Below are 12,281 nucleotides of genomic sequence, written 5' to 3'. Positions count from 1 at the left end.
TTCTTTTTTAATTTTCACATCATTTCAACTTTTATCCATGCTTCCCCTTCAAAAAAAAAACATTGATTTTGTTGAATTTATTTCATGTTTTTTGACCATTTCAGTCCATGCATTTGTGTTGGACATCATTTTTACATGATCTGTGTTTGCCTGTATGTCAATGATAATTAATAGCACATTTCTATTATGTGAATGTATATTTGTAGATGTGCATGATGTATCTTTAAAATTAGGATTATAGCTTGTTAATCTTTGACAATTTATTTTACTATGACTATGAAAAATGCTTCTAAAAGCTAATAGTTGAGGGTGTAACTGGGGAAGACAGCCATAACATGAGAGACTTTCTATAATCTAACATGAATTTAACCCCAGATACAATCTGACCCTCAGTGGCTGCAGTAATTCCCCTGAATGAACCCAACTCCACCTGAGCTATTTTGTGTGTCTAATGCTCTGCTTTCTTTCCCAACAGGGTGAAATGGGAGAGAGAGGTGAAAAGGTAAAGCACTAATTCAGAACGGCAAACATTATTGTTAGCGTCACTCTTGATATCCCGCCATGTGTTGGAGCAGCCACTGTGGTAAAATGATGGCAGCTCTGCCTTTACTTGTCAAGCTCCAGCTTAGTTTTTTTTTTCCCAAACGGGACTCCCCTCTGAGATTTGGCCATCCAGTGAGTCACAAAACTTGAACCCAGTTAATCGAACTCCAGGCATCTGAACACACACAATGGCCTTGCTGAGGCGAGGCAGCCTTATTCTCACCATTCTGTGATTCTTATGGTGCCCGTGTTCGCTGTGTTTGGACAGCAGCGGGTGGGAGGTTTGAACACCGAGTCAAGAGCTTCAGGCAGTTGATCCCAGTTTCTGGTCAAATCAGAGACTCACCTCCCTTCATTAATACACACAGTGTAATAATGTGGTCTTGTAGTCAGCAACCATTGTTCCCAGTATTGTAACTGTTCTGTGGAGTGTTGGTTGTGCTGAAATTATTAATGATATTTTTTTTTACGAGAATGCACTTCCTGACACAAAACACCCATTCGTTAATTTATGTACAGAGCGGTACAGTTTGGAATGGTAAAGCTCAGGGTCAGGCTTTCGTTTCCACTGAGAATAGTACCTTGGAAGGCGGGGTTTGTTCTGTGCCTGATGGTTGCATCAGCCAATGCGAACCAGTGTGACGACAACACGCGGCAATGACGTCGGACATGACCCTACAGACAACAATGGAGAACATCCAGCAGCTCTTTATTTATCCTGCTCAGTTTGTGGCTGTTTGTCTTAACAAGACATCAAGCTTTGCATGGGAGTAGACTGCAGGCGATAACTTCAACTTCCATGGGATAATTACACCGATCTCAAGGGAGTGAGGTTTTTCTGTTGCACGATCAGCTGACTGTCATGGGTGGAGCCTGGAGTCTGGTACCCCAAGGGAAGGGTGCCTAAGAATGGGACGGTTGGCGTTGGTTATTTTGGTATATCAAAATAACCCCCCCCAAAAAACAAAAAAAACTGGGGCAATTTAGAGTGTCCAAGCCTTTGAAGGCTCTTGAACCGGCAACCCTCCGGTTACAAGCCAAGTTCCTGTTCTGCTTGGCCATGGGCTGCCCATTACTTCAGTAGTACAATAATAATGTATAATGCAGTGGCCTGCCAAGGTCGACTGTTGCTGAAGCTTTGGCCTTTTTACTGGGTTGCATGCAAGTAAATTGTAGATACAACCTTTCAACAATTTTAGGCTTTTAGAAGTTAAAAAAAAAAAAAACAGCAGTTTAGACGATGTAATGAAAAAAAAAGTGCATGAATAATAACATTTAGAGCAAAAATTGGAGTAAACGTTCAAGTGCCAGAGAAGAAAACTGACTTTAAAAAAAAGTAGTGTTCTGTGCCCACAGCCATGTTTGTGGGAGTGATGAGAGTGCATAAAAAAGCTATTTGCCTCCTTTGAACTAAAGACTTTCAGAAGAGTAATTGTTTCCTTCATCAAACATTATAACTTCCCGATAAATACTTGACATCAGCCCCAGAACCTGTTTAGTCTTTTTTTTCTCCACAAGGACACGACCTTTCATTTTAAAATGTGAATAACCTTTCTTGAAATATTGTCGATTTTGACGTGATCAGTTCCCTGTCCAAAAGCGGCAATTATACTCACTCCTATGAAGTGCCATGTATGAGCTTTTATTTCAAGAGAAACTGTTGTTCTTGGCAACGGTTTCTGAACTTAACAGTTGGCAGACAAATTCAAAATAACTATGCCAACCTCTAACAGATAATAACTGTTTGTTTTTAAGAAAAACAGACCCTGTTAGAGTGGGCTCAAATCTTGGCTTTATTTTAAACTGTTGGATTAAAAATACATTTAACCTGGATTTACATCAAGTACAAGGATTTTATTTCACAATGGCGGCTGGTGGCTGTACAGAGAGAGTGATGCACTAAGCTAAATGCTAAGGTGCTGACAATAAACAAGTGTAATGCTTTCCATTTTCATACTAAACACATACAATTTATCTTATCTCATGGCAGCAGAGGAAAAGCCCATAAATAGGATCATCATCGAAGGATCATGAATTTATGTAGAAATAGTCAAATTAAAGATTTGATGAGAGGGCCACACAGTGGAATAGGGGCTAGCACTGTTGCCTTAGAGCAAAAAGAGATGGGTTGTCGACCCAGGCCGACCAAGGGCCTGGGTCGGCAAACTCCATGCAAACTCTATGGAGTTTGCATTTTCTCCGGTTCCTCTCACAGTCCAAAAACATGCAGATGTTATTTGGACACTCTAAATGACCATAGGTGTGAATGTGAGAGTGAGTGAGTGAGGACTGGCGACCTGTCCAGGCCTTTTCGCCCTATGTCAGCTGGCTAATTTCAGTCTGGACCAGTCTATTCGACCATCAACTACCATCCACCGAGGCCCACTGCTGGTTTGGCTAAATACTGCTCTGACATTCAATCTGGTTTTATAATGGTGAGATGGAAAACATGTGAATTTAGGAGGTATATTTTTCCCAGTCACTGCCAGGAGTTTATGGCCTCCATTATGCCCCACAGAGTGTATTACATCACCTGAAAACGGTCATATTCAAACCATGTGGGGATGACTCAGTTAGTGACCAAAGTGAATTCAACATGCACGTACGTAATGGCACTTCATCTCTTGGATTTGACTCCAAGTATCCATTAAGGAGTTTTACAGTGCAGTCAATCACAGGCACTGAAGATTTGTCCAAAGTCCTACTGTGTGTTATGTGTATTCAGGTTTGGCAATGATGTTAAAGCAATCGTGCTTTTCCTTTAGATTTTTTAGATCCTCATCGTTCTCAGCTGTTCAGCTCTAACACATTCTCGCCATAATGTAGGCTCTGTGTGTGATTGCCTCTGTGTGTTTTCATCGCAGGGTGATCTGGGTGAAGAAGGACCGAAAGGCGATATAGGCGAGAAGGTATGTAAATTCTGCTTTACCTTTCATTCTCTTCGTTTATATCTTTGGAAGCTGCTCAGAGAAAACAGCGGCGTGTCTGGCTGAAGCTGGGGAACATAAAATTGAGAAGAAAAAAGAAGAAAAAAGGTTAATGTCAGCCATCTGAGTGGAGGTCTGTGCAGAGAGAGAGAAGCAGCAGCAGAAGCAGCTGAGGTCAAAATGCCATCAGCTCTAGTCAAGTCCGCACAAAGGCAATCACACAGCATCCTTTGTGCTTAATGTGGACTTAATTGTCGTGCTACGCTGACTCTACTTTTTCTGCTTGGATGGCTCTCGCCAATAATTTGGGAGCATTTATCATCAAGACAGCTTGTCAAGTTAGGATCTATTTCTAACATAAGGCAGAGTGAAGCATTGCTGGATAGATTGTCTACAGCTCCAGCAAAAGATTCATAGGTTAATCTTGTCATGTTGCCTGGTTTTGCTGTTATTATTTAGTTACAGGAGCATTTATGAAGCTATCTTATTTGTTTTGGGTCAATTCATATAATTAGTTTTCCGGAAGAAATGCCTCTCTAAAAATGTGGATTTGGCTTGTCAAACTTTTGGGGAAAGGTAGTTGTTTCCAAATTTGTGAAAAGTCATATCATAATTGCTTAGAAAAGACAAAAGACAAAAAATATGCGTTGCTGTTGTTTTTCTTCTTTCTTTGTTTGGACTTTATCAACAGGAATGATGTAATATGACCTGTATGCTGTGTCCTTTCTCAAAAAACAAAACCTCTGTCAGGCAATATTATCCGATCTGACTGAGGGAGAATTTGTGTGTATACACCTGCAGTGCAGGGGCGGGCAGTGACAACAAGCATTTATCCTGTCAAACTGCTGAATGACTCAGTTTTCTGAGCAGTCAAATTCACTTTAGATTTTTTTTTTTTTTTTTTTTCATTTTGCAGCCATTCCACTTTAGGAGCAAAATGTTGCTCTTGCCTCCATCTGACATAAAACTAATCACTTCCCATGTGCAGTGTAAGAAATGTTGCTGGACAACAAGAGACCAAGTTATCGCTGGTGTGCAGTGAGAGTAGAAACTGCCTCTCCTGAATTGCCTGTACCAAAAATGAAATCACTCCGTGAAATAATAAGTTTTTCGGTTATGGCATTTGGTGCATTTCTCAGCAAAATAGGATGACTCCATATGACCATTTTCCGGCCACACGGAGGCTGCAGAGAAGACTCTGCCTTCGACTCATCATCACAAGTTTGTTTCTGCGCACATGCCCAGTCAGTTTCCGTATACTGTCTGTATACTGACTTGTGAAAAAAATTTGGTCAGTATTGTAGTGTTTAGTAATCAGCATTATGTGAACCCATTTGACCATGGTTTGAATGAAACGGAGAAATTGGTTTAAATTTAAAAGTTACGGACTACAGCTTTAAATGTTATACACGGGAGATGCTGAATTTGAGGTCAAAACAACAACAAAGCATAACAGATAGACCAGCAGCAGAGTAGGAGACAGTGTACTCAAAATGTCACTGTCAATTTATTGCCGTTCAGCAGAGAACAACTTTGATAACTTCTCTCTTTATGGGTACTCTGGTTTTTAAAAGAGTGCCGAACACGGCTGCCAAGAAAGACACCACTTGAGGGGAACAGATGCAGGATATCTGTGGAAAAATGAGTGAACAAAAAGTGGCAGGTGATAAAACTTTGCAGCTCGAGCTCAGCTTTGATCCGCGTTACCTTTAGTGCTGTTAAAGAAATTATAGGTTTTTGGTGCTGGGATGAAAAAGAAATATTGAGTACCATGGGAATTCAGACTTTTGTGGCCTTCCTCCAAGAGAATACTCATGTATTTTGCAATAAAAAGAGACATAAACTAGTGTAAGAAGCTGGAAATGCTGACTTGTGTTTTTCATTGGATTGTATAGATAGGATCACCTTATCTTTCCAGCCTGTAAATGTCAGTATGCATTGTGTGTTGTTTTTGTGCGTGGTGTGCAACATATGGCAGGAATAATTGGGTTTCATTCGAGACATACTGTACAGCATGTCCAGATGAGACGAACATCTGGGACACCATAGACTGATTTATTTTACAGTGCAAGTGAAGAGAATGTACGATGATAGACACACAGATTTTGTCAGGGGAGAAAACTGCGTGTCTGTCCACAATCTGAGCCCCCTGTCATCACGCAGAAGACGGAGATTTGTGTCTATATAACAGCTCTTCCCAGATATTAGTGTTCTCACATATCAACGTAGAAAGCAAAGAATATGGGGGGAGGGGGGAGTGGAGGGGAAGAGACTGGAGATGCCAAAGTTAACAATACGCAGCACGCATCGCGGGGGGAAAATGTGGTGAGACGAGGTGAGAGGTGAGGCAGGGAAAGCTTCAGCATGGTGAGCGCAGAGACCTTGGAGGGGAGAGAGAAACAACAGCGCGAGCAGTCGGAGCAGACTTTGACTGATGCAGAGGGAGATTGTTTTGATTGAGGAGGTGAGGAGGGTCTGCAGAGTGTGAAGGAGGCAAAGCCAGAGGACGGATACGCACTCGTCCAGCCTGGTTTAATCGCAGACATGCAAAAAAAAAAACACACATTTCTTTCACTCCCTAAAGGACACATTCTGTTATGTACCGGATCATGATTGACAAAAAAAAAAAGATGAGAAGAGAGAAGTCCTGTATATGAGATGTAATAACATCTGACACAGTTCATTGATTGAGTGGATGTTATGGGATTTTCTAGTCAGGGGTGAAAGAAGTCATTATTGCACAGTCACATTAAATTTCAGCTGTCAAATAGTGGAGTAAAAAGTAGTTTCAAACTCAAGCGGTTGAGTTTTTTCCCCACTAGTCTCTATGGTGTATAGTACATGTATCTACCTGCAGTCTTAATTTCAAAGCCATTTTCTATTATGATAGAAAACAAATAGAAGCCTGTGCACAAGTGTTTGAGTTAATATAATTATTCCATGCATGTCCATCTCTCTCTCTGCGCGTCTTTAAAACAATCATTGCCACAGTAAAAATCATTCATTTGTGATCCACTCGGCTTATGTATATAAGTAGGCGTGAAATCAACTCTCCTTCCCGAGAAGTCGAACCTCACAGATAGAGAATTATTTAATGGTTAAAAAAAAAAAGGTTAACTTTTGATTTTGGTTTTGGAAATTCCAGGCAGCGAGTGCTTGGCTGCGGCCGACGTGGAACAGTGATTGGTATAAATTTTGAATCCTGTGATCCGGTCCAAGCTCTTGTTAACTGGCCAGGGTTCTGCTGTTGGCAGGGCCAGTCTGCCCTGGAAGCCTGTGCTGGTCTGTGATCTGTGTGTATGTCTAGCATATAGTCAGTCTGTGCATTCACATGATGTTAGAAATAAAATCCAGTTGTTGTATTAGTTTGACTAATCCTGAACGTTAAAAATAAACACAAATAAAAGATAGTACACAGAAGGAGAAGAAGCTAAATCCAGGCTGATACATTTTTGGACTGATGAGGAGAAAGGTTTATGCTCAAAAGAATTGAATATTCCAAAGTTCATGGATGTAGGAAAGCAGTGGAGATGATATCAACTAGTCACCACCTAGTTTTGGTCTGAGAAGTAATACAGTATGTCAGCTGGAACCAGAAAATGCCTACTGTGTATAAGCTTGGTGGTCGTCTTCTTTCGGCTTCTCCATTTAGGGGACACCACAGTGAATCATATGCCTCCATCTTGTCCTCTCCCTTGTGTCCTCATGTCGTCCTTCACAGCATCCATGAACCTTCTCTGTGGTCTTCCCCTTGTCCTCCTGCCCAGCAGCTCCATCTTCAACATCCTTTGTCCAATATAATCACTATCGCTCTTCTGCACGTGACCAAACCACCTCAACCTTGACTCTCTTACTTTATTTCTAAACCATTTGACTTGAGCTATATCCCTAGAATATGCACATTTCTCATCCTGTCCATCTTGGTCACTCGCGATGAAAACCTGAGCATCTTCAGTTCTGCCTCGTCCAGCTCTGCCACTGTATCCAAGCCATACATCATCAGCTCTCACTACCGTCTTGTAGACCTCCCCTTTTACTTTTGCGGTGGTCCTTCTGTCACACATCACCCCTGACACTAGTCAGTCCGTGCCAGTTTCACTCGCCGGGCGTCAGCACTTGATCTTGTCTCCTTATGGCAGCACTGCTCAAATGAATGAGAGAAACTTGGCCGAAAGTTACCTGGCCAAAGAAGAGGGGGTTTACAGCGGCTACTGTATGTTGTCTTTTTTCTTCAGTTAGACAGATATCGTGATGTATCGCTGATATTAACACAAAATTCTTGTATTGGGATATTATTGGTATCGTGTATCTCACCATGTATCTCATCCCATATCATATCATGAGTTACCCTGTGATTCCCACCTCTCATCACACACAGGTACACACACTTGCTCGATGCAGTATCATCTGCAAACAACATAGTCTGTGGAGACCCTCACCATTCCAAACAAGAAGGGGCTTAGAGCTGATCCCTGATGAAATCTCACCTCCACCTTGAAACCACCTCAACACTGTCTCACTGTCCTCATACATGTCCTGCACCACCCTCACATACACATAGCGGTGGACACACTGACTTTAATAAATCGATTCCCAGCAAGTGCTCAGCGATAGTAGTCCAATTAAACGGCGTAGTCAAGTTATAACCGTAGCTTAACTCTGCAAGGAAACATATTGGCTGACTGAAGTTGAGGTTTAGCTCGAGGCCGTGACTTACGGTCAGCTCTGCTGCTGATGATCATGATGTGAAGTAAGAGTTATGATTTGCTTCAAACATGACATTTGTCACCACTCTGCTGTGGCTTCACTGCTCAGTAATTAATCCCCTCCATCTCCATTCTCATTTGACTGATTTACTGTCGAACATTTGAAGACCCTCACGCCATTATCTCCAAATGCCAACGCGCAGAGACACTTTCGGGTGGCTGTAATGAAATGGAGCTGCGGTGACAGCTCTCCTTCCTGCTCCACTCTGTGGTTAAATCACAAGTTGGTAATTGGCCCAGCTGGGACATTTCAGCGCGCCATGCCACACCTCAACTCACCTCCCAACTCCAACACTTTTTTCCATCTCCTAGTACTTTCACTAGATTAGACTAGTGAAAACTCTCACTCAGTTCTCAAACTTGGTGTGACTTGCGTTGGGTTTGTCGTCACAGAAAACGTCAGTGGTGTTTATCAGCTCAGCAGCAGGGAAAAAGGGAGCGTTAATTGCTTGTGTTGCATTCTCTGATACTTGTTTTCCCCTGGATTGTGGTGGCTGTTTGATTAGAACCATGTAAACTAATGTAATCTTGTTTTTCCAAGTATTAGTTGAACTCCTGCTTAAAATGAAAAAGAAAAGATGCTTCTGCGGTCCATAGCTTCACCATTAATCAATCAATCAATCAATACATTTATTTACATAACACTTTACAATATCAAGGTAATTAAAAAAAAAATCTAAATAATAACATGGAAAAAAATATGATAAGAGAATGAAATAAGAAGTCTTTCTTTTAATATTCAATCACAAGACTGGCCTGGGCGATAAAATGATGCTGGAACAGTTACTCAAATAATAGATTATTAATTGACGACTTAATTAATCGTCTAACTATTTTGATAATCGATGAATCGAATCTCTTTTCTGGTTTCTTTGCTCCATATAACTATGGGGCATTATAAGGATGACTCGCTGTGGCGAGTCATCTTTCAGCTTGAAGTTGTGGGTTTGATTCCTGGATCCACTAGTCTACATGCCAATGTCCTTGAGCATGCTTAACTCCACATCGCTCATGACAACTGTGCTGGTAGCGTGTGAATGGGTATGAAAGCTGTGTGATAGAAAAAGTGCAGATAGACACACTGTATGAACGTGTGAGTGAATGGCTGAATGGAAAAAACTGTAGTGTAAAGCATGCAGCTTTGAGTGGTCATCAAGTTGCTATACAGTATAAATACAGACCATTTCAGTTTACTTTCTAAATACTTTATAAGTTGACTTTATTACAAGGTGAGATCTTTTGCTGTTTGTCTTTCTAACGATCAAGTACAGATATGAGATATTCATACAAAGCCTCACTGGAAAGAAACGGGTGTAAACCAGCTCCTTCTTTGTTGGGGTTAGTTTGTGGAAACAGTTGTTCAACACAACACAACAAAAAGTCAGGATAATCAGCCTCTTTTATTGTGTGTTACTTATGTTAAACCACATGTTGCTTTTTGCAATATGTGTTGAAAACTGTTTATGTCATGCAAAAAGCGCGTGCAAGCTTTAACTTAGCGACTTCTTGCTTTCACAGCCAACTCTAAAAGTCCATCCTCTCACATCACCAGGATGTGTACGTACTCGTAACGGTGCCCATGTTAAAATTGTAAATTTTTAAGATAAGGATGGAGACGCCCTTGTGTGTGCAACAAAGCCCAGCTGTAAACAGCACCGCAATTAAACATTGCCTTGTGTGCTATGCATTGTAATGACTGCCATAAAATGCTGAGGGAGAGAGAAATTCCTCCAGCAACTTCTGAGCGTGAGGCGTGTGTGTGTGTCGTGAAAACCACAGTCCACACCAGAGCTGCAGACCCCGTCTTCTTCTCCACAGCCCCCTTTTCCCACCAACCGCCCATAATTACACTCATTGGCCCCTTTATTTTACGTCTGTTTTTACTGTACGCTACAGTAGTGATGCAGTGTGCATATAAGAAAGGGCATGGTCCTGGCTGTCTGGATGACTTCTTGAGGAAAAATGTGATTTAAGTTTGCTCTGGTTCCACACCCTACCCTACCTGAGGAAAGCGTAATGAAATGTGTGTTTAAATGGCTGCCGTTAGTACAGTATAAGAATCAAGCCCATTTTACATCATTTACTGTTATGGTTGTTCTTTATTTAGTGTGAAATTTCAGCCCCCACGTCATCACTACCATGCAGCTGCACTCAGTGTGAAAATTGTCGGTAATAAAGATGCTCTTTCCAGCTTTTGTGATGACGTACTGTTAATCTGTGAAAGTATAGGGTTGTATTATGTTTTTTTGTTAACCATTATTATACAGTACTACCTAGTACTGACTTGATTGAAAGCCCTCTTGCATTTGAAACAACAGACACTTTTGACTATTTCATTCTCCTTTTTATTCTCCATTTTTCTTAGGGAGATGCAGGTTCCTCTGCAGCCGGCATTAAGGTGAGTGTTATAAAGCTTTTTCAATGTTTGTTTTTTTTTGATACACTTTTTATTTACAGGTGAAAAAGAAATACACAGTTCATACAGACGTGCGGTCACAAGCATGTTCCCAGAAGGCCCCCACAAAAAGAAAACAGTGAACTAATTAAAAGCGATAATAATATGAAGAAGACCTGAACATTTTTACATTTACTACAAATCAATTACATGTGAATGAGAAAAAAAACAGCATCAACCAAAACAAACCACAAATTAACATTATATGAAGTTATTTCAGTGTCAAGAGTAAAACATTATTGGTATCGATAGTAGCAGGAACATTGGTCCAATTAAACTGTGTAGTCGAGCTATAACTGTAGCATTTTCAGAATTTCAGATGCACACAAATAGAAGAAGAAAAAGCTTTAGAGAAAGAACTGAATCGAAAAAAAAAAGGCTGTAACATTTTTTGAATTATGAGGAGACTGAGACGGAACTGGAAAATGCCTACTTCTAATAAGCTTGGTGGTGGATACACTAAATTTAATAAATCATAGTAGCAGAAACTTTTATGAAATAGCTCTGTGTATTTATCTCAAATTACAAAACATGCCAATAACAATTTCCTGAAATGACCAACAAGTTGTAAGATGGAGGGGAAACGAGGAAACCTAACACACTTGTTGTCGGATTTCCAAAGAGCTGATCTGTAGCCTGATCTGTAGCCTGATCCAGAAATTAACCAGTTTAAAATAAAAATAAACAAGCATTTGCATCATCTATTGGCATTAGGAATTTTGCAGATTTATCAGTGAAAACAGGAGATCCACATGAGTTGTGATCATACTGTATGTCGTGTTCATGTTAACTATGTTGTCAGTACTGCAATAAGAGAAGGAAGATAGAATATTTGATGATCAGAGGTTTTACCGCTTTATCTTGTCAGTCATTTTTCAGGCATTCTGCTTGTGCTGACACTTTAATAATTACATTTCTCATCATCAAGATAATAAGTTGTTCACATTAATTATTAGTAAAACAGTAAAAAGAGTGTCGGTATCGACATATCTGATTAACCACATTAACCACTTTTTGTTTATAGTAGCAGGAACTTTAGTGAAATTGAAGTATCTCTGTGTATTTATCTCAAATTACAAAACATGCCAATAACAATTTCCTGAAGTTGCAAGACGGAGAGAAATGAGGAAACTTAACACACTTGTTGAAGGATTTCCAAAGAGGTGATGGAGTCCGATCCAGAAATGAAGCTGTTTAAAATAAAAGTGTTTGCATGTGTTGCAGGGTGAACCTGGAGAGCCTGGGCGAGGTGGACACAAGGTAATAACTGGACTTTGCTCACATTACTCTTGATACATGGTAGATAGAGCGATTACAATGAGGACTATAAGTGGATTCATCTTTCGTTATATAATTAGTCTAAATAACCCCAGCTCACTATTACAATTATTCAGTTTTTCATTATTCCCCCAGCCTGTCATATATACAGTATACTCAACACACGTGCAACAAGTGTGTGTCACTGCACTTTTATCCTGTTCTGCTCACTTCCACTGTTAATTAGGTGTGCAACATGTGTAAACATGTTCAAAATATAATTTTCTATGAGTCATTTTTGATACTTTTCATTTCTCTATTTTGTATATTTTA

At 40.3% G+C, this 12,281-nt stretch overlaps 1 protein-coding gene across 1 annotated transcript in view; it reads left to right on the top strand.

The window, feature by feature from the left end:
- The window catches only part of LOC131455969 (collagen alpha-1(XXV) chain), a 180,945-nt gene that overhangs the window by 139,271 nt on the left and 29,393 nt on the right, over positions 1-12,281 (top strand). Inside the window, exons 13-16 of the mRNA XM_058623895.1 lie at positions 476-502; positions 3,408-3,452; positions 10,602-10,634; positions 11,916-11,951. Coding sequence (XP_058479878.1) covers positions 476-502; positions 3,408-3,452; positions 10,602-10,634; positions 11,916-11,951 — 141 coding nt within the window. The remainder of the gene's footprint in view (positions 1-475; positions 503-3,407; positions 3,453-10,601; positions 10,635-11,915; positions 11,952-12,281) is intronic.

The sequence above is a fragment of the Solea solea genome, chromosome 3 (genome assembly GCF_958295425.1).
Source record: "Solea solea chromosome 3, fSolSol10.1, whole genome shotgun sequence".
NCBI lineage: Eukaryota > Metazoa > Chordata > Actinopteri > Pleuronectiformes > Soleidae > Solea > Solea solea.
This window is presented reverse-complemented; position numbering and strand designations above follow the sequence as displayed.